The 22,417-nt window shown below is 47.2% G+C and overlaps 1 protein-coding gene across 1 annotated transcript; it reads right to left on the reverse strand.

The window, feature by feature from the left end:
• Positions 1-438: 438 nt before the first annotated feature.
• On the reverse strand, positions 439-19,969 carry DDX56 (DEAD-box helicase 56). The gene is made up of 14 exons (XM_069766702.1): positions 19,850-19,969; positions 15,574-15,735; positions 15,336-15,490; positions 15,079-15,249; positions 14,858-14,948; positions 14,079-14,320; positions 13,082-13,213; positions 12,004-12,117; positions 11,819-11,913; positions 7,232-7,308; positions 6,606-6,695; positions 4,273-4,378; positions 2,034-2,128; positions 439-712 (listed from the first exon to the last, which is right to left on the reverse strand). Exons 1-14 carry the CDS (start codon positions 19,898-19,900, stop codon positions 626-628), a joined length of 1,668 nt encoding a protein of 555 aa, XP_069622803.1. The 5' UTR covers positions 19,901-19,969; the 3' UTR covers positions 439-625.
• Between the last annotated feature and the right edge of the window lie 2,448 nt (positions 19,970-22,417).

The following is a 22,417-nucleotide window of genomic DNA, read 5'->3' on the forward strand; positions in this document are numbered from 1 at the left end:
AGGAGATACCACGTTTCCAGCCCTAGAAAGGGGGCAAAGTGTGTCAGATCATCAGATCAGTGAGTGCACCAGCCAAGGAGCGAAAAAGCCGTCTGGACATTCTGCTATAATCATAATTACACAGCTGGCACTTGTAGTTCTACAGCAGCATGATATACAGGGATACCTCCCCATAGCATCTAGCAATGTCCCGGTGAGTACATATATCATTGGTTAGAGACTGCAAGCCCACCCTTGTGTGGTCAGATCCTGCCATTCCTTATTAATCCAATGTCTATTTTACTTTCAGAGATTTTGTTAGAGGAAGCAAAATATGAGAAGTAAAACATGATCAGACCACACAAGGCCTTGTTTATGGTCAGTAACCATGGAGACACCCTGTATACACAAAACATTTGGCACATGATGCTGACCAGTGTCGGTACAAAATGAGGCTCGTACAACAGATAAGATTTATTTACAAAAGCGACGACTGAAATCCTCTTTGTCCAGACCGCAAGGAATACCCCTGCTGTGCCAGATCATTCACGTCCATTACAGCTCCCATAATGGGAAAAGCGCAGGGTCCCACTGTGGGATCATTAAATAACAAGTCCTATGGAGCACATCCGGCCTGAGGGATTGCTCACGACTCCGCACTTTTCTTGGTGGCTGTTCTCTTTTTCCCTTTGCTGTATTTGAATGTCCGTAGTGGGTTCTGGGTCTTCCTCATCTGGATGGGGAGAAGAGAATTCGCTTTATTTTCTAGATCGTGAACAATACAAGTCATAGGATTCAGGACAGAGGAAGGAGACGTGGTGCGCGTGAGTGTGGTGCGTGCGTGGTGCATGCGTGCGTGTGTGGTGCGTGCGTGCGTGTGTGGTGCATGCGTGCGTGGTGCGTGCATACGTGTGTGTGGTGCGTGGTGCATGTGTGCGTGTGGTGCATGCGTGCGTGTGGTGCATGCATGCGTGTATGGTGCATGCGTGGGTGGTGCGTCTACATACACACAATGAGATGCCTGGTGTCTCAGAAGTTAAACAATAAAAGCAAATAGTGAATGCCTCAGTCATCCAAATATGTTCTGATATCAGGGCAGCTGAGGGCAGGTAATAGACTAGGAGCCGTTGTATGCAATTTTTTTTTTTTTTTTTTACAGGACAGTCTCCTCATTAAAGTGGCGTGCAAAGTTTAATAACTTTCTATGCTGCACAAAATAAAAAAGAACATTTAGCTATGCTTTAAATTATATCTAGATCGATACAAGGATGAATCTATAGAGAGGAGTGATGTAATAAGGTTCCTCCCTGTCACCGGCCCCAGGGCCATAGACAGCACCTCCATCCTCCCAGGCAAGCACCGGCGATGGCTACAGAGTGGAGAGAAGTGAATAATTGTTTCTTACCACCTCAACAAGTCTAAGGAACTATGCAGGTAAAATGTGCTAAATTCTATTGTTGTCACACCTAGCTGATATCCTACTTTACAGGGTCTGTATAAAAAAAAACAGACAGAACCCCCCCCCCCCCCAAACTTGATAGACCATTCTAAAAGGTTTGCAGCGCCATCTAGTGGTTGAACATCACAAATCTCCTCCACTGAGTCTATGGCCTGTTATGGAGGCCCCATCGCAAAATCAGTGAAAATAATGCAGGGGTGTCAAAAGGGAGCTAACTCGCTCTATCTAACCGTTTAGATGATGCAGTCAATTTAAACCGTGGCATCTAAAGGGGTTAATATGCCAAGACTAGAATTAGATCTGATCTGAACCATTACAGCAGAATATCATTTTCAATATACAGATGTTACGGGGGCAGCGCCTGTCTCCCCCACAATCACTGCGCCGGACATTTTACACTACAGCATTTGAAACTAACTTTGCACTGCCGGTAATAATGTGCAGCAGATTGAGCCGGGGGGGTAAGGGACCACTGAGCATCGAGCCTTTTAGATTTCGCAATCTCTGCTCAGCTTTTTTCCAAGGTCACATTTGTGTACAACAGACAGAAAGTGCACATTTCATGTTTCTGGCATTTCCCTTGAGGCGCGCTCACCTTTTTGGGTGGTCCTTTGGAGGGACCTGGGTGAACTCTTCTCTTCTTTCTTTTATGTAGCAGAGGATTTGCAACAGATCGCAGGGAAGGTGGAACTGCAATGAGAGAAGAGAGTGAAAAAGAACAAATGAGAAGAGGAATATAATCCACAGGGGTAACACAGAAGCATAAAAAAAAAAAAAAAAATCAGTCTGTTTTGCTTCAATGGGGACTGTATTTTCAACAAACTTTGCAGAAGTCAATAGTACAGGGAGCAGGGAGAGGAAACAGGCAGAGGGAGAAACAGCAGAGGGAGAAACAGAACAATAGCACTGAACTTTCTAAGAAGCCTTTTACATCACTCCAGAGCTGGATTCATATCTACTCTGCTCAGTACTGCTGTGTACCTTCCTGTATGCCCCTGCTGCTCATCTGCCTTTTCAAAAAGGAAAGGAGGGCAGGAATCCCTCTCTGCTTGTGTGCTATGTGAAAGATCAAGATAGATAGTCACTACCCACCACGTGTGTAAACGTGTCTGTATGTGTCTGCACCAAAATAAGCTAATAGAAATCTACTCTGATAAATGCTTTTTTTTTTTTACTAGATTTTCCTTTTTTATGCATTTCTGGTGCATATTTGATGCAGCGTTTTTCCTCAGTGCAGAAAAACTGGGATTCTGCACTTAAAAGCACAGTTGTTTTATTTTTTACATACATTTTTCAGGCTCCCCATAGAAGCCAAAAGGAAAGAAAATGCACTAAAAAAATATGTTTTTCAACACACAATTGGTATATTAAATCACATCCATTGCACTTGTACTGTAAAAATGCAGGTTTTCTGCACACAAAAAACGGTGCAGGGAAAAAAGAAACTAATGCAAAGCTTAAGGTACCTTCACACATAACGATATTGTTAACGATATCGTTGCTATTTGTGACGTAGCAACAATATCGTTAATGAAATCGTTATGTGTGACAGCGACCAACGATCAGGCCCCTGCTGGGAGATCGTTGGTCGCTGAATAAAGTCCAGAACTTTATTTCGTCGCTGGACTCCTGCTGACATCGCTGGATCGGCGTGTGTGACACCCATTCAGCGATGTCTTCACTGGTAACCAGGGTAAACATCGGGTAACTAAGCGCAGGGCCGCGCTTAGTAACCCGATGTTTACCCTGGTTACCATGCTAAAAGTAAAAAAAAACAAACACTAGATACTTACCTACAGCCGTCTGTCCTCCAGCGCTGTGCTCTGCTCTCCTCCTGTACTGTCTGTGAGCCGGAAAGCAGAGCGGTGACGTCACCGCTCTGCTTTCCGGCTCACAGCCAGTACAGGAGGAGTGCAGAGAAGCAGAGCACAGCGCTGGAGGACAGACAGCGGTAGGTAAGTATCTAGTGTTTGTTTTTTTTTACTTTTAGCATGGTAACCAGGGTAAACATCGGGTTACTAAGCGCGGCCCTGCGCTTAGTTACCCGATGTTTACCCTGGTTACCGGCATCGTTGGTCGCTGGAGAGCGGTCTGTGTGACAGCTCTCCAGCGACCAAACAGCGACGCTGCAGCGATCCGGATCGTTGTCGGTATCGCTGCAGCATCGCTTAATGTGAAGGGGCCTTTACACTACAAGCGAACAGGGCCCAACACAACGTATAGACCCCATTATTGTGCCCCAGGGAATTTTTTTTAATTTTTGTTAAATTACTGAAACGTCTCAAAACTGCTTAGTATGGAGATACTGTATTATAAGAAAATAGGGAAATAAAGTTTTTAATGATGTGACGTAAAAACGTGAAGTTTAGAAATAAATGCACAATAACAATAATACAGATTTGCACGATACGATCACCTGGAATTCGGATTATTGTAGGGCTGAGACACATAATGGATGAGCCCCCAGGCTTACACTACATTGTTCTGTATTCCCAAAAATCCTTGACAATTCTGGCATCACAATGTAAAACCACAAATAAATGGCAGAGACACTGGAACAAATGGCTGTGATCACATACAATGGGATACATTGTGCGGATATTCTTGTGCCCCCAGTTATTAAAAATACACAGCAATTGTAATTGGATTTGCTCTTGGCTTTGGCTTAGGTGAGGGTCCTGAACAGGATGGGGATAGGGGATGTCTCTGTATACTCACACGTCCCTTGCAGGTTACATGGAAATTATCAGATTTTCCCATGGGATGACACCACCCAGTTACACAGGAACCCATTCTTCATTTTTACCCCTGCGGATATTTTAGAGCACACATACTTAGGTATTCAGGAACATTTTTCAGATGTGGTTTCACAATTGCAGGGTGCAGGGGTCGGTCATGTCGAAGGAGATTGAAATCCCTTGGATTATCATCAAAATACGTCTGCGGGGAGAAGAGGAAAAAAAGAGAGATTAGGAAAGTAAAATATGGCATTTACCACATGTTCGCAGTGTCACAAATAAGAATATAGGTCACAGAATGGAAACCATTATCGGCATCACGTGTGGACACTTCGACGTACAACGGGCAAGAATTGGCCATATTAACCAATCAGATTTCAGATCAAAAAACATTCACTGTGGAGAAGGAAATAACAGAAGTGATCTGATTGGAAACTAATCACAACAATCAATTTTAGTTTAACCTAACCCTACCTCTAACCCTAACCTTAACCCTATGTAGACCCTATGTCTACAAATTACATATTTCGTCTAGTACTGCATAACTTTGGTTGAATTGTCTCAAGAGGAGACAGGAAAATACTAATCTGTCCTTCAATGGGCCCCCAGAGATCACAGGGTGCCAAAATCTCCTGTGTAAATGGAGCATTCACTTCTAAGGGTCTATGGAAGGGTCGGTGTACCTGCGCGACCACCGCTGCATGAGCAGCGCCATGCTATTCAAACTGGGGCCTTTACGACCCCTGTTCCCATGATCAATGGAGGTCCTGGGGACTGGATCACTAAAGAGTAGTTGATTGGTGAAAATTGCTTATGGGATAACACATCAAAATAGAGAATTCTTGCATTTCAGAATGAAATATTAAAAGGTTTTAATTGATGGGGATCTGGGTGTGAAGACCCTCACCGTCCACTGTGGTCCTCAATTTCTGAAAAGCTCCTTGTAAAGGTAATCGGCCATGTATGGACTTCTCCAAGGAGAGCCTATCAGAAACTACGCTTAGTGGAGCACCTTTGGCCCTTCAGTTTAGTCACTGCGAAGCGCATAAGCACCCGGACACCCAGAGATCAAAATGTCACTCATGTCCCTATGTAAGTGTGGGGTCAGTTTAATGGTCTTATGTTACCGATTTGGATGCGATTTCTAAGCCATTTTAAAAAGTCACTTTATCACTTTCCGTGAAAGCTGGGGGAAAACTAATACGAATCTGAGGCTACAAAGAAGAAAAAAAAAAAAAAAGGTATAAAGTCAAGAGAGACCCACACAACACAAGGGAGGATATTCAGCGCAATCTGCAGGGTTTCACACATGAAATTAATAATTAAAGTCTTCAAAAATGAAAACCTCAGACTCCGGGAAATGTAACCTGCTGATAAGAGGCACGTGCGGTGCCAGATGCTGCAGAACATTACAGCAGGAGGCACAGAAGTCAGGTCAACTGAGGCAATGACCTGGGTAAGGTCAGGAAGTGACTCAGACAGGACAAACAGCTGTGACTCACGGAGGAGCCTCAGGTGCACCCTACAAGAGCAGCCGGGCGATAAGGGCAGAAGCAATTCTCCATGCAGGATCTCGCCTCGTGGGGTAAGAATGATTCTGAGAAAAGCCAGGAATCAGCCCAGAACTACACACGAGGACCTGGTCAATGACCTGAAGAGAGCTGGGACCACAGTCACAAACAATACTGTTAGCAACACACTACACAGTCATGGATTAAAATCCTGCAGGGCACGCAAGGTGTGCCCTCCCCGCCCCCCAGCTCATGTCAGCACATGTCCAGGCCAGTTTGAAGTTCACCAATGACCATCTGGATGACCCAGAGGAGGCATGGGAGAAGGTCATGTGGTCACGAGACCAAAATAGAACTTTTTGGTATAAACTCCACTCGCCATGTTTGGAGGAAGAAGGAGGATGAGCACAACCCCAAGAACATCATCCCAACCGTGAAGCATAGTGGGGGAAACATCATACTTTGAGGGCGTTTTTCTACAAAGGGGACAGGATGACTGCACAGTATTTAAGGATGGATGGGGTCATGTATTGCGAGATTTTGGTCAACATCCTCCTTCCCTCAGTAAGAGCATTGAAGATGGGTGGTGGCTGGGTCTCACAGCATGACAATGACCTGAAACTCACAGCCAGGGCAACTAAGGAGTGTCTCTGTAAGAGGCTTTTCAAGGTCCTTGTGTGGGCTCAGTCAAGTCTGATCAGCAATACAGATGAGAATTGGACGTGTTCCGAGCCTCACGGACCGGGGACACATTTTTAAAACTGATGTGTGTTTGGGTCAATGAAACTCTGTAGGGCCGTGTGCGGTCTGAGAAAATAAGAGGAGTGAATGCAGCCTTATACTGCCATAGTGGCCTTATACAGAAGCTGAGAAGAGGATATAAGATGTAACATCATCAGTATTATTATTAGTTCTCACCTTCAGTTTCTCGGAGTTGAGCAGTTCTTCTTTTATCTCCTTTAGACGAGCTTCTTTAATGGCGTGTTTAGTTACTGATCTCATTGCATCCTATAGGAAGAAGCCATCACATATAATAAAAGCAACCACAAACTCCCCAGCTTATATTCCTTGGACATTCCTAAAACTTTGACAATTACCAGGCGAACCAGTGTGTATGGCCACTTATTCATCTCACCCCCCCCCATTAACATGTTCACTGGGTTTAGCCAGATACATGTTCACAGTTTGAAGGATACAGGCCTCTGGTGGGAACTAACAAAAAGGGCTTGGGCATGTTGAAATTCAATATGCCTAATCCTTCTTCCCTTAACATCTGCTGTAGGAGGAGAAGGGAATCAGACACACTTATGCAGATTGATAGACCACATGACCCTCTAACAGAAAACCCAAGTAGGTCCACAAGAAAGGACCCAAACCCATAAAAGTCACACTTTTACATTCGAGTTTCCCTGCGAGATACTCATTTCTCTTCGCTGCGAAAATAAAACTTGGAGCAATAGGAAAGATCTGATATTGCCAACTTCAAGTATGGCCTCCACTTTCTCAGGAGGTCTGTGTCTGCCCTATGTCCATACTCAACTTACCCTACAGCGATAGCGAAAACCTTCCACTTCTTCCATTCGGAACCTGTAAGGACGTAGCACGCACTCCTCCGAGCTTCCTGTAAGAGAAACATAGGAGAGGATATTACAGTAACAGAACACAGAGAACATGAAAAAAAAAACAATAAGAAACACAGTTAAAGGGGTTTTCCAGGTCTGCAAACTTCATGACCTATCCTTAGAAACAATGACATACATAGTGAAGAATCAATATAATAAGGGAAGTATCCACTGGAGAGTGCTTTGTCTACTGTACTACATATTATCATGATGCCCAATCACATCTCTGCATTTCCCCTTTTATATCAGCGCCATTCTCCTTTTTGCCACTGGAATCTTTCCTCCTGCATAACCATCAGGACCTGGGTGAAACGGCAAGTCTCTAATCCACCTGTAGTCACACCACTGTTCCGAGACACCACACTCGAGATATTTTAGGAAAGGCATGGGGAAGGACCGTGGCTTATACTGCAATATAATATTTTATCTAAAAGGGGTTAACTCAAAGAAGAAGATTTTGGGTGCTCACCATAAAAATCTTTTTTTGGAGCCTTCACTAGGGTACACGGGAAACAATGGGTGTATTCTACTGCCTCAAGGAGGCTGACACTAGCCAGAAAAAAAAATTTATATTCTTTATTGCTTCACTGGAGGACACCAAAAACCATTAGATGTCCTGAGACAGTTCCTCGGCTGGGACAAAACAGCTACTCTCAGATCTAAGACTGGTCCACTGTGAAGCATAGGTATAGACTCTACAGAACTTGGAGAAAGTATGAACTGAAGACTAGGTGGCGGCCTTACAGAGCAGTGACGGAGAGGCATGAAGCCCAGGAGACCCCCATAACGTGTGTGTAGTGGCCTTTTCTTCTAGGATGGCACAATGGATTCACCTGACAATGGTGGCCTTGGAAGAGGGAAGACCTCTACGATGACCATCAGGAATCAAGAAGAGAGACTCTAAACGTCTGAAAGATGCGGTCTTGGAAATATAGAGCCGTAGGGCTCTGACAAGATCCAGTCTCTGTAGAGACTGCTCCACAGGACGAGAGGGAGATGGACAGAAGGACAACTTCCTAGCTGAGATGAAAAAAAGAAACCACTTTTGAAAGGAAGGATGGACCTGGACATAAGACCACCTTGTCCTTGCGGAACACAAGGAAAGGAGAGCTACAGGAGATCTGCAAGGACCGAAACCTTCCAGGAAAGTAGAGAAGGGTAAATGTCCTGAATGGACTGAATTGGTGAACCCTAAGGAACAGACAAGACCAAACGGAGATCCCACGGCTCCAAGAGAGGTCAATTGGGACAGACATGGTGAGCAACTCCCTGTAAAAGTTTTGATTCGAGAACGAGAAGCCAACCTCTTCTGAAAAGGATAGAAATGGCAGCGACCTGACCCTTTAAAGGGAACCTGTCACCTCCCCAGGCGTTTGTAACTAAAAGAGCCACCTTGGTGCAGCACTAATGCTGCATTCTGACAAGGTGGCTCTTTTAGTTCTTGTTCCTGGCACTGCTGAAATAATCATTTATGAAATTTGTCCCTCATACCAGTGAAATTGTCCCGGGGGCAGGTCTTTCCCCCCTAATCCAAACGCCTCGCAGCCGTCACTCATGGCCTCTGCGGGACGGGAGCCGCCTCCTCTAACTTCATTAGCGTCCCCGGTGCCTGCGCTGTAAGTTCGAAGGGCAGCGCAACTGCGCATGCTCGAAAAAAAAACAAAAAAAACAGCACAGGCGCCGGGGACGCTAATGAAGGAAGAGGAGGCGGCGCCCAGAGGCCATGAGTGACGGCTGCGAGGCATCTGGATAAGGGGGGAAAGGCCTGCTCCCGGGACAATTTCACAGGTATAAGGGACAAATTTCATAAATGATTATTGCAGCAGTGCCAGGGACCCGAACTAAAAGGCTGCGTGTCCACGTTCAGGATGGCCGGCGGCATCGTCTGAGCGGCAAACCCGCTCTGCGGTAAGCCCCGCCCCCTTTCTGGAACGCTATGATGCCGGATGTGTTCACAGCACACATCCGGCATCATCGCTCCCCACCATAGGGCCCTGTGCTATATCTTGCGGCGACGCAGCGTCGCCGCAAGATATACGGACATGCTGCGATCTGAAAAGACGCGCATGTCCGGAGTCGCAGGGCCGCCGCGTGCGTGTTACCACGCATAGTGGAGACGGGATTTCATTCAATCCCCTCCACTATGCTGTAACATCTGGACGCTGCGGCTCTATGCAGCGTCAGACACGCAGCGTTTCCTGCACGTGGAAACATACCCAAAGAGCCACCTTGTCAGAATGCAGCAATAGTGCTGCACAAGGTGGCTCTTTTAGTTACAAACGCCTGAGGGGGGTGACAGGTTCCCTTTAATGAGCCAAGAGACAACTGGAATATTGGCTTTACTGCAAAAAAAAAATCCAGGAGAAAGGTAAGAGAAAAGGACAAGGGACCAACTGGATTGGTCTTGCACCATCAAAAACTGCTTTTCAAGTCTGATGGTATATGCAAGAGGATGACTGTTTCCTTGCCTTGACCTTAATTTGGATAAACTGGTAGAAGAAACCTGCAGCCTTCAAGAATGCGGCTTCAACAGCCATGCCGTTAAACTGAGAAACTGTGAATTCTGGTGGAAGAGGGGGGCCTGAGAAAGCAGGTATGGAGGACCTGGGAGAAGACCATTGGACTCAGAGACCATTCACCAGAGGAGGGACCCTCAAGGCAGAGAAAATCGGCGATCCAGTATTCCACCCTGGGGATGTGCACTGCAGAGAGCCGTAACATTCTGTTTGGCCTAAACCAGGATGCAGAATACCTCGGACATGACTGATCGGCTTTGTGTTCTGCCCTGGTGATTGGTGTATGCCACGGCAGTGTTTTCGCACTGAATGAAGACAGGACAGCGGGTCAGGAGATCCTGCCAATGAAGGAGAGCTAAGTAAATGGCTCTGATTCCCAGAAGGTTGATGGGTAAAGAGAATTCATTGTCCTTTTGGCAGCCCTGTTCCGGGAGATTCTAGATGACTGCTCCACGACCCAACAGAAAGGCGTCTATCATCACGATGTCTATCCACCAAATCGACAAAAAATTTCCAGTGACAGATGAGGAGAGATGAGCTCCACCAAGTCAGAAATCTTGACCCAGAGATCAGGGCTATAGGCCGACGCAGGGAGGCGACCGTCCTGTCACACTGCGACAGCAGCTTCAGCTGATGAGGTTGAGTGTGAAACTGAGCAAATGGAACTGCTTTCATCGCCGACACCATTTTGCCAAACACAATCATGCACAGTCAAAGAGGGCAAGGAGCTGGCTGACAGAGAAACTGAATCCCGATCAAGATGGCTGAGACATTTTTCCTTTGGGGGAACAGTGTCAAATTACATACCTAAGAATACTCGGTGCTGGGGTGGGATTAGAGACTACTTCGATCTGCAGATGATCCAGCAGAGAGGGGAAAGAGTGTGGAGAGTAGAGTCTGGCAGCAAGCCTGATAAGAGGGGCCTTGATTACAGTGTCGTCCAGATAAGGGATAGAAAGATTCCATGTCTGAGACCCAATGGTTGGAGAGCAGGGAACTGCAGGTGAAAGGCCATACAAGCCATGGTAAAATGACGCCAAAAGAGAGAGGAGGAGCAGAGGAACGCAGGCGCCTGCAGCTGTAATAGGCAAGGAAGAAGAGCACCGGAGACAGGCAGCTGCACTGAAGGTGGGCCATGGAGAAAGAGCGCGAGGAAAAACCCACCCGCCTGTCCATCTGTGCGGTTGCACCAAACACTCTTGATGTGTTGGGGTGGGAGTGGATAAGATTCTGCCTCAGACACGATAAGGTACGATGTGGATCAGGCTACATTGTTCTTTCGGGCTCTAGGTGGGATGACGGGGAGAAATTACACATTTGTCCATAGTCACCAGCTGTATTTGATTTAGTAATACACAGTAAGATGGTAGAGCCGGTCGGAGTGTAGACCTCGGACACTAAACACAACCTGGCTAGCTCGGTTCCGGTTGGTGGGTGTAGCCTGCTGAGAGGGAGGTCTTTTTTTTCTGCCTAACGTCAGCCTCCTAGTGGTGGTCTCCTGTGACCTCCAATGAAGTGACAGAGAATTTTTTGTGTAAACCTGTTGATTACATACACACATATACCTAGAGAAGTTACTAATAAACTTTTATTGCCAAAAGTGTGATGATAACCAGCCCTCAGCCCTGGTAAGTAACCGGTGCTATAAAGGAGGCTGGCTCACGGCTTACATTATTTATATGCCCTGACAGAAAAGGGGATGGGCTTAGCTAATAAAATGAGGCAGTCAGCCAGCCCCCTTCACACACACAGATGATGATGTCCTGTGTCACGCATACGATAGCAGAAGGTTGGAATAAAAGTAAATTATTAGTAAGTTTTACGTATATTTAGTCTAAATATTTTCTCTTTAAGAGTTTAACCCCTTTAATCCACGCAGTGTTCGATCAGTCATTACATACACCTAGAGGCAATATAGGCACGTCAGCCATGTTGTGTATCAGCACCTGCACAGTGGTGCACACCAGATCGTAGAGTGAAGAGAGCCGCATACCTCCCCCCAAGGCCTCTTCAATCTCTTTTAGTAAGGAAAGTTCGGTATTTGCCACAAATGTAAGGACCACGCCGGGGTTATTGGCACGAGCCGTCCTGCAATGACGAGATTAATAGGAGACTCATTAAGTAAGAAATCAGCGCACTGGACGAAATGACAGGACGCCGTCACACCAGTGTACTTACCTTCCAGCCCGGTGAATATAGGAGTCGACAGACAAGGGGAAGTCAAAGTTTACCACTGTGGAAACATTCTTAAAGTCGATGCCCCGAGATACCCCATACTCGCTGTGCTGGCCTCTGAAAGACAAACGCCGCAGATGACAAGGAGGGAAAATGGTCTGTTATGTGCGGGTATAGCGTTACCTACTTAGGGGCAACTTTAAAAAAAAATATGTTGAGCAATCCCTTTAACTCTCATGACATATGACGTACAGTTACTTCAAAAGTCGTGTTCCTGACTGTGATGGGGGCTTGCATGGAGAGCCAACATCTTTCCCAGCAGATGATGGCTGATTTAACCTGTTAATCTCTGACAGCGGCATTTAACACACGTTGGCGGCGTCGATGGGTTGTCAGGACAGCCAGGGGTCTGCTAAAGACCTCCACATTTGTCATGACGGTTCTCCTGCGTTCATAGGAGATTGTGATTTTCCCTATACATAAACAGTGCTCACGCACTACAATGTATAGCTCAAGTGATCGGATGATCGCAGCTTCAAGTTCCCTAAGGAGACTATTAAATACAGTAAAATGTAAAAAAAAAAATTAGGAAAACACCAAAGTTCATGTCACCTTCCTTTTGCCCCATTAAAGATAAAACAATTATTAAAAAAAAACAAAAAAACAAATCACATTTGGTATTACTAAAAAACTATACATGTTTGGTATCTGTTTAATGATACTGCCAGGTAAGTTATACCTTATAGTGAACCCAAACCCCCTACCCCCAAAAAAAAATTGTGGGATTGCACTTTTTTTTCATAATAAAATGAATGGTGTCATTCCACTGTACCACCTGTCTCCCAAAAAACAAACCCTCATGTGGCTAGGAGGATGGAAAAAAAAAAAAAAAGTTACGGCTCTCGAAAGGGGAGGAAAAAACAAACAAAAAAAATCATCGGTCAGGTGGGGGTTAAAAAGCCATCTAAGATTAGATGGATCTGCTGTTTTAACCCAAAAAGGGTTAACTGTACCGTAAACGAAACAAATGGCAGAGCTGCAGCACATGCACAAGTAGGAGAACATAGGAGTTACGTCTTACTTCTCTGCTCGGCCGCCCTTTTTCTTGCTGGCCGGTCTCCTTCCTTTCACACTCGCGTCCGATAACGCTTGTTCATCCGATGCAATGATATAATCATAGAAGCCTCGATTGAACTGTCCGATGATGTGACACCTGCAAAACGGAAGGTAATGTCATATCGTCCTGAATCCAAGAGACTGAGCCAAGGCAGTCCTAATGAAATAACGTTTCCCCTTGTCTCCCTTCCTTGCCGACAGAGGAGACCCGGTCCTCCAAATTCTGGCCTTCTGTAGTCTGCTGGCTATAATAAAGAGTCTAATGAGTCTCCAGACATTGCTTCATTTTATTAACAAAAGCCCAATAAATCAAATCTAGTCTCCTCCTCCTCTAAAAAGTTACAACAGCCTGATCTTCTTGCCGGCTGTTGTAACTTGATAAAACTCAATCACTTGCACAGGAAAGAAGAGGGAACAAGAACTACATGACAGACTTCATCGACTTACAGAAGTGAGTGTGCCATGTATTTGGGTTCCATATATATATGCTGATGAGCCACAACATTAAAGGGGTTGTCTACTACTGGAGAACCCCCCCTGCTTAAAGGCTAAAGTGTTCCATTGTAAAATGTAAAAAAAAAGTAAAAGTCAACATTTAAGCCTCTGCAGCCTTTCAGTATACTGTCAGAGCAACCATCTGTAGTAAAGGCTGCAGGCGATCAGTGCCTGCCAATTGGCGGCAGCGGTCATATGATATAATCCGGTCACGTGGTGAACACTCCAGAGATAGCGCTGGTGTGGGAGGTGAGTATATGTTAGGCTTTGTTTTGACACATAAGAATTTAGGAAGGGTTTCACCAGTAGTAGACAACCCCTTTAAAATCGCTGATAGTTGTAGTGAATAACACAGATTACTCCAATCCATCGGCTGCATTCCATTATACTAAGTCCTCTTCAATAAATGAAATATGGCTGCAATACCGGACAATACCTGTAGAACACAGGGGGCGCCGAGGACTCACCGTGACTGCACCGGCAGCTCAGAGTTCAGCACACAGGACGGGATACTGAACTGCTCCAAGAAGAGTTTGAGCCGATAACTCCGCTCCACGTCGTTAACAAAGATAATGGTTTTCCCGCGGATGAGGGAGAGTTTAAGAAGAGAGTAAAGTAAAAGAAACTTGTCCTCCTCCTCGCACTGGATGTGATACTGCGTGAGCTGAGAGCTGTCCGGCAGCTGGGACTCCTCCAGCTTCAGGGTCACCTAAGCAAGAAGCACAGGAGGTCACTACATAGACAGGAACGAGCCGCAACGCCAGGAATAATTTGTCCCACATTCTGGACTCCTATCTATATGCCGGAGCGGACATCATACTCATCCGAAAACCATGGTCTTACTGTATATACTAGTGTAATCTGTCTAAGAACTGCCCCGATGCTCACACTCTATAATTTGCTATCCACTATTCTAGAATTCACCATCATTCTGCCAGCACTATAGGTGACAGAACTTTCGTCCCTCACTTCCCAACATGCATGGTGTTTGACACTGTCCAATAACTAGCCTGACCTGAGCTGAAAGCCTGCTTCTTTGTTGTGCCTGCACCACTTCCATCTCAGGGATTTCTGCTGATATGGATTACACTTGACAACAGGCAGTGGACATCAAGTTATACAGAAGGGAGACATCCAGGGTAAGACAAAATGATTTTCAAAATTAGTGATCCACTTACAGTATCTTCAGGGGGCCCTTCTGACAATACCACCTCAGAAAACCCCTTATACAGTGCAAAAGCCTCACCGGATTGTGCAGCACAAGTTCCTTTAAGGCCTGGACATCCTCGTTGAATGTGGCGGACATCAGGTATGACTGGTAGATATTTGGTAGTTGGCTACAGACACAGGAAAAACACAAGTAATGATACACTGACCACACCGGAGCATCTACATCAATCTAGTACTAATGGCGCACACACTAGACCCATTACCGCACTACGTCTGGTCCGGACCCGTTCCACTCACCATAAGAGGCTTTTCAAATCTTCTTCAAAGCCAAATGAGAAGATCAGGTCGGCCTCATCAATCACCAAAACCTGAAGGCTCTCTCGTAAGCACAAGGTCTTCTGGTTCATGTGGATCAATATTCGAGAGGGTGTGCCAACCACGATGTCCGGCTTCTCCATCAGAATAGGTCTAATCGGAACAGATAGCCTCTTTAGAAAAATAAGAAGACCACCAAGCTGGTGGAGGCAAATGATGGTTCCAAGTCTGGTTCTTACCTCTGAGCAGAAATATCCGCCTGGCCGGAAATGTCTGCAACTCTAACATCTCGCGCGCAGTAGGTTGTCAGCTGTCGGACCATTTGTTGAACCTGGTGGCCAAGTTCCTTGGTGGGTACAAGGATGAGAACCTGCACGGACTGCTCGGAGACCGTCTGAATGGAGAAGTTTGGATTATGGCAAGGCTTTTTCATATATTCACAGGCCATTATTATATCACATCGATCCCTATACCCACCATTTTAGCCTGCAGAAGGTTCTGTATTATGGGGATGGTGTAGGCTGCAGTTTTCCCCGACCCCGTCCTTGCTCGTGCCAGTAGATCCTTGCCCTCTATGCCCAGAGGAATGGCTTTTTCTTGAATTAACGTTGGCTTTTCCCATCCTAAATCCGCAACAGCCTTTCAAGAAACAGAAACAGAAGTATAAGATTATACAGCACAATTCATTCTAGCTTTACTTGTTTTGTCTACTGCTCCTCACCCAAGTTACTGCCCCCCTCTACTGTCTAGTAGCAGCGGCCGCACATGCTCAGTGCCTGCACTCCTTCTAATAGATCTTGTAAGCCCTGCTCTGCGGCCGTCCACCTAAAGCGCAGTGTAGACTCCTGATCCCGGACAGCTTCTTTCCCCTGATGCTCCTCCGACGTCACAAAGTCAAAGCTGCCCCTTATCAGCCTCGGAGAGCGCATAGTTAAGGCTTGCAGTGCAACAATGTCCGGTCTGGTAAACTGTGGTGTTTGTTCACATGGGATGCACCTTAATAGCGCTGGGCAGCCGCCTGAGCTAATAGAAGGGCGTCGCTACTAGGCTGATAACCTGGATGCTGGGCATTCCCATAGTGTGAACAGCGCCACATACAAGTCTTTATTGTGCATCTATATGCCAAGCAGCCACCCCCTCCATGGATCGGTAGGTTGTGAGTGGCTGCGTCATCAGTATTTCTGCACCTGTGTTGCCGCCATCTTCACCACATGGGTCCACTGCATCCTGACAGTGCATTTGTTTGGAGGCCCAGGCAGGTAAGCATCTCTGCTGTTTTGCTGTTTTCTGAAACCGTGACAGCATTGTGAGGCTACACGGGGCACATGCTGTACACAGGAGGCTACACGGGGCACATGCTGTACACAGGAGGCTATGTCGGGGCTCATACTGTACACGGGAGGCTACACAGGGCACATGCTGTACACAGGAGGCTATGTCGGGGCTCATGCTGTACACAGGAGGCTATGTCGGGGCTCATACTGTACATGGGAGGCTACACGGGGCACATGCTGTACACAGGAGGCTATGTCGGGGCTTATACTGTACATGTGAGGCTACACGGGGCACATGCTGTACACAGGAGGCTATGTCGGGGCTCATACCGTACACGGGAGGCTACGTGGGGCACATGCTGTACACAAGAGGCTATGTCGGGGCTCATACCGTACACGGGAGGCTACGTGGGGCACATGCTGTACACAAGAGGCTATGTCGGGGCTCATACTGTACATGGGAGGCTACACGGGGCACATGCTGTACACAGGAGGCTATGTCGGGGCTCATGCTGTACACAGGAGGTTATGTCGGGGCTCATACTGTACATGGGAGGCTACACGGGGCACATGCTGTACACAGGAGGCTACACGGGGCACATGCTGTACACAGGAGGCTACACGGGGCACATGCTGTACACAGGAGGCTATGTCGGGGCTCATACTGTACATGGGAGGCTACACAGGGCACATGCTGTACACAGGAGGCTATGTCGGGGCTCATGCTGTACACAGGAGGTTATGTCGGGGCTCATACTGTACATGGGAGGCTACACGGGGCACATGCTGTACACAGGAGGCTACACGGGGCACATGCTGTACACAGGAGGCTATGTCGGGGCTCATACTGTACATGGGAGGCTACACGGGGCACATGCTGTACACAGGAGGCTACACGGGGCACATGCTGTACACAGGAGGCTATGTCGGGGCTTATACTGTACATGTGAGGCTACACGGGGCACATGCTGTACACAGGAGGCTATGTCGGGGCTCATACTGTACATGGGAGGCTACACGGGGCACATGCTGTACACAGGAGGTTATGTCGGGGCTCATACTGTACATGGGAGGCTACACGGGGCACATGCTGTACACAGGAGGCTATGTCGGGGCTTATACCGTACATGTGAGGCTACACGGGGCACATGCTGTACACAGGAGGCTATGTCGGGGCTCATACCGTACACAGGAGGCTATGTCGGGGCTCATACCGTACACAGGAGGCTACGTGGGGCACATGCTGTACACAAGAGGCTATGTCGGGGCTCATACTGTACATGGGAGGCTACACGGGGCACATGCTGTACACAGGAGGCTATGTCGGGGCTCATACTGTACATGGGAGGCTACGTGGGGCACATGCTGTACACAAGAGGCTATGTCGGGGCTCATACTGTACACGGGAGGCTACGTGGGGCACATGCTGTACACAAGAGGCTATGTCGGGGCTCATACTGTACATGGGAGGCTACACGGGGCACATGCTGTACACAGGAGGCTATGTCGGGGCTTATACCGTACATGTGAGGCTACACGGGGCACATGCTGTACACAGGAGGCTATGCCGGGGCTCATACCGTACACGGGAGGCTACACGGGGCACATGCTGTACACAGGAGGCTATGTCGGGGCTCATACTGTACATGGGAGGCTACACGGGGCACATGCTGTACACAGGAGGCTATGTCGGGGCTCATACTGTACATGGGAGGCTACACGGGGCACATGCTGTACACAGGAGGCTATGTCGGGGCTTATACCGTACATGTGAGGCTACACGGGGCACATGCTGTACACAGGAGGCTATGTCGGGGCTCATACCGTACACGGGAGGCTACGTGGGGCACATGCTGTACACAAGAGGCTATGTCGGGGCTCATACTGTACATGGGAGGCTACACGGGGCACATGCTGTACACAGGAGGCTATGTCGGGGCTCATACTGTACATGGGAGGCTACACGGGGCACATGCTGTACACAGGAGGCTATGTCGGGGCTCATACTGTACATGGGAGGCTACGTGGGGCACATGCTGTACACAGGAGGCTATGTCGGGGCTCATACTGTACATGGGAGGCTACACGGGGCACATGCTGTACATGGGAGGCTACGTGGGGCCTCACGCTGAATGTAAGAAGCTATGTGGGGCTCACACTGAATGCGGGAGGCTCGTACTGAATGTAGGAGGCTATGTGAGGACTCATACTGTATATAGGGGCTCATACGGTATATACTGTATTTTTCGGACCATAAGACCCACTTTTATCCCAAAACTTTTTTGGGGGGAAAATGGGGGTGCGTCTTATGATTTCAATATACTTACAAATCCTGGCGGCAGTCCCAATGCAGCTATAGCTGTGCTCTGTGGTGTGCTGCGTGGGGGGCTCTGCCGGCATTTCGTCAAAGCCTGGAAGCCCCTGCAGCTCCATTGCTGCAACGCTGTGGCCTCCGGAAAGAAGGCCGCCAGTGGCGGCGCATGCTCAGATTCAAATCTAGTCAACGAGATCTCGTCGCCGAGATCTGGAGCATGCGCCGCCCCCCGGCGGTCATCTTTCCAGAGGCCACCGGCAGCCATCTTTCCAGAGGCCTCCGCGTCGCAGCAATGGAGCTGCGGGGGGCTTCCGGGCTTTGATGAAATGCCGGCGGAGCCCCCCACGCAGCACAGAGCCCCGCAGCCCCACAGAGCAGCAGCACCACCGCACCAGCCTGGGATGGGATTTCCCGAAGGTCATTGCACCAGCCTGGACCACCGAACAACCTTTGTGACTACTCCTCCACCAGTGCCGAAACCCCTCCCCGGTAAGCTGAATTCGGACTGTAAGATGGAACCCCATTTGACACTTTTTTTTCCCCCTTTTTTCCTTCTGAAAATTTGGGGTGCGTGTTATAGTCCGAAAAATACGGTATATAGGTGGCTGTGAGGAGCATCTGTCTGCAGTCGCGCTCATATGAAGCCGAATCTCACCCAGATGTCAGACCTCTGCAGGACTACACGCTTCCCAGCACTCTGCGCACACGGCGGGGGCTTCTCACACACGGCGCACGCTGGAGGAACGCTTTTTTATGATGACAGGATCTGCACACGATCGGCCACTGGGATGGACGGATAAAGCCCCAGACAGAACAACAACAGGGCCCATTTCAGGAGATGAAGGATTGTTACTTTTCGAATGGAGCATCATTTTTAATAACTGTAAATTACTGCTTAATTCAGTGGATCCTTTATGGTGGCACAACCCCTTTAATTCTGCTCAATATTAAGTGATAATTATAATTAATATTGAGCAGAATTCATTTCAGCCTGTTGGTTTTGCACGAAGATGCGTCTCTCAGGGCATCATGGGCTCAGTAGTCCCACTAGGGGGGGAGCAGATAGGGGTCAGCACCCCACGTGACTATGCAGTGTTTTATGAGCGTTCTACGTTCCACAAGCTCCGCCCCCTTACAGATATAAGCCCACGAAGGTTCTACTCACCTTTAGCAGCCGGTGATCCAGTCCCAGCTCGTGGAAGCGAACCGTAGCCATACCCACGTGTCTAACCGGGGAGGGCTGACACCATAGAGAGGAACCGGCCGCCTAGAGCGCCGCCTCAACACCACGGAGACTGGAGACGACCAGAGAGTTTTAGGTTTACGGATGGACTGTACTGCAGCGCCACCGTGTGGTAACTGTGCGCGCATGCACCTGGTCTCCCATTGACGGTCACAATTCAGTGAAGTTCGCTGGAGGACTCACAGCAGAAAAAAGGAAATGAGTGAGCTACAAATTCTAACACTAGCCTGAACTGAAGTCTTTGGAATTAATTTTTGGGAATATTTTAATAATTTAAGCAGATGGTACCCGGCGAATGGAGTTTGTTCATATATTATGGAAAGAAATTGCCATAATTATTTCAATATAATACACACACACACACACACACACACACACACACACACACACACACACACACACACACACACACACACACACACACACACACACACACACACACACACACACACACACACACACACACACTAAAACTAACTTTTATTTAGTTTTAATATTCGGATTTCTTTCAAAAAAATTTTTTTAATTATCAGAAGGTAAATGTTAAGAAAAAAGGAAATACTGTCTGTTTTTCACTATTTTTTTTTGTTTTATTACCAAAAAGAAGCACTAAAATACATTCCAAATTGTGCTCCCCTTTCTGTAACAATCATTTTTAGTTATTAGCTGTGCCGGGAGGGGATGGAGACTAGAAGCAGAGAGGTGGCCTTTAGTGATGAGGGACCGTGCTGGGATAAGGCGTTATCTCAGCATGCTCAAATAATATGTCCGAGTCCCCGCGATGCATGTCTCACGCCTGTTCGACAGCTTGTTAGTCAATCTCTACATGTGTTGCAGATCTCAAAGACATGCGGCCGCGGGGACTCGGACATATTTTTCGAGCACGCCGAAGACACTCTGTTAGCTCCCGAGCATGCTCAGATAACACCTTATCCCAGCACGGTCGCTCTTCACTACCGGCCTTGCATCGTCTGTTTTTAATTTTAGATTTTCCTCTGCTCATAAGGTTATAAAACGCATTCGGACGGCAATTCAACATTTATATACATTTTTATTATCGGAACTGGAGTGACCATATTAGCCCCCGTTACAGGGCATATAAAGCCTGCGGTGCCACAATCCAGCAGATCCTTTTCACTTTTGGAATCTGGTGACCATGTGATCTCCGGACGGTAGGAGGAAGCCATGTTACTGCTCCGTATCTATATACTTGCTCAGCACTGTGTGTACAGTGACCAGGAGGGCAGAGGTGATAATAACCCTCTGCCTTCTCCATGGACGAGCTGTTGGGTGAAGTTAGGCCGGCTTCACACTCAGCGTATGAAAATACGGTCCGTATATTACGGCCGTAATACGCTGAAATGTCCCGAAAATAGTGGTCCGTAGCTCCTCCGTAGGCAGGGTGTGTCAGCGTTTTTTGCGCATGGCATCCTCCGTATGTAATCCGTATGGCATCCGTACTGCGTGGTTTTCTCGCAGGCTTGCAAAACCAACATACCGCTATAGAAGTGATCCATGTGTCCCAAAAAGAAAAAAATCTATCTCTATCTCTATCAAATTCAAATGAGCTTTATTGGCAGGACTAAGTACATGTTAGCATTGCCAAAGCATATGGTAAAAATACGGGGGTGGGGGAGGGGGGGCATATAGAGGTCCAGGGAATATCAAATTCCTTTTAGAGGATAGGGGATGTTTCCAGGGTGGGGTATAGGAGTCCATGACATATCGGGCTCTATCTCTATCTCTGTAGACACATATATGTATATATATTAATATTTATTCCAGCGCTATACAGCTTGAAAGCCGGTAATTCAATTACCGGCTTTTTCTTTCTCCTTCCTAAAACACGACATGATTTGAGACATGGTTTACATACAGTAAACCATGTCTTCTCTCCATTTTTTTTGCAGATTCCACACTACTAATGTCAGTAGAGTGTATCTGCAAAATTTGGCCGTTCTAGCTCTTAAAATAAAGGGTTAAATGGCGGAAAAAATTGGCGTGGGCTCCCGCACAATTTTCTCCGCCAGAGTAGTAAAGCCAGTGACTGAGGGCAGATATTAATAGCCTGGAGAGGGTCCATGGTTATTGGCCCCCCCGGCTAAAAACATCTGCCCCCAGAAAGCCTGGGAGCTTTCTAGGAAATTTCCCACGATCTATGAACATCCAGCAGAGGGCGCCTCACCACAAATGAAGCTAAACATAGCTCATTGATCTATATTTAGCCTCATTCCCCGGGGTTTTGCAGCGAGGAGCAGCCTGCATTAGCACAGCTCCTTGCTGCAAAATGTTTTAACCCCTTCAGAAGGATTTACATCGTTGGACGTTACAGATCTGCGGAGGGTAAGTATATTGTTGGTTTATTATGTTTTTTTACTCACAGAACGAGGGTCTTCAGTGACTGGATTGGGCGTAGAATAAAATACTCCAACAACCATTGTTTTTATTTCATTAAAATAATTTTAAATAATGTGTTTGTGTTTTATTTAA

This window comes from Ranitomeya imitator, chromosome 4, assembly GCF_032444005.1.
Source record: "Ranitomeya imitator isolate aRanImi1 chromosome 4, aRanImi1.pri, whole genome shotgun sequence".
In the NCBI taxonomy this organism is placed as follows: Eukaryota; Metazoa; Chordata; class Amphibia; order Anura; family Dendrobatidae; genus Ranitomeya; species Ranitomeya imitator.

Coding starts and splice junctions, on each gene's coding strand:
- DDX56 (XM_069766702.1), bottom strand. CDS start 19,900: ATGGCTACGGTTCGCTTCCACGAGCTGGGACTGGATCACCGGCTGCTA. Junction 12,118..13,081: donor AAGGGCGGCCGAGCAGAGAA/GTAAGACGTAAC, acceptor TTTGTCTTTCAG/AGGCCAGCACAGCGAGTATG. Junction 11,914..12,003: donor TATATTCACCGGGCTGGAAG/GTAAGTACACTG, acceptor TCGTCATTGCAG/GACGGCTCGTGCCAATAACC.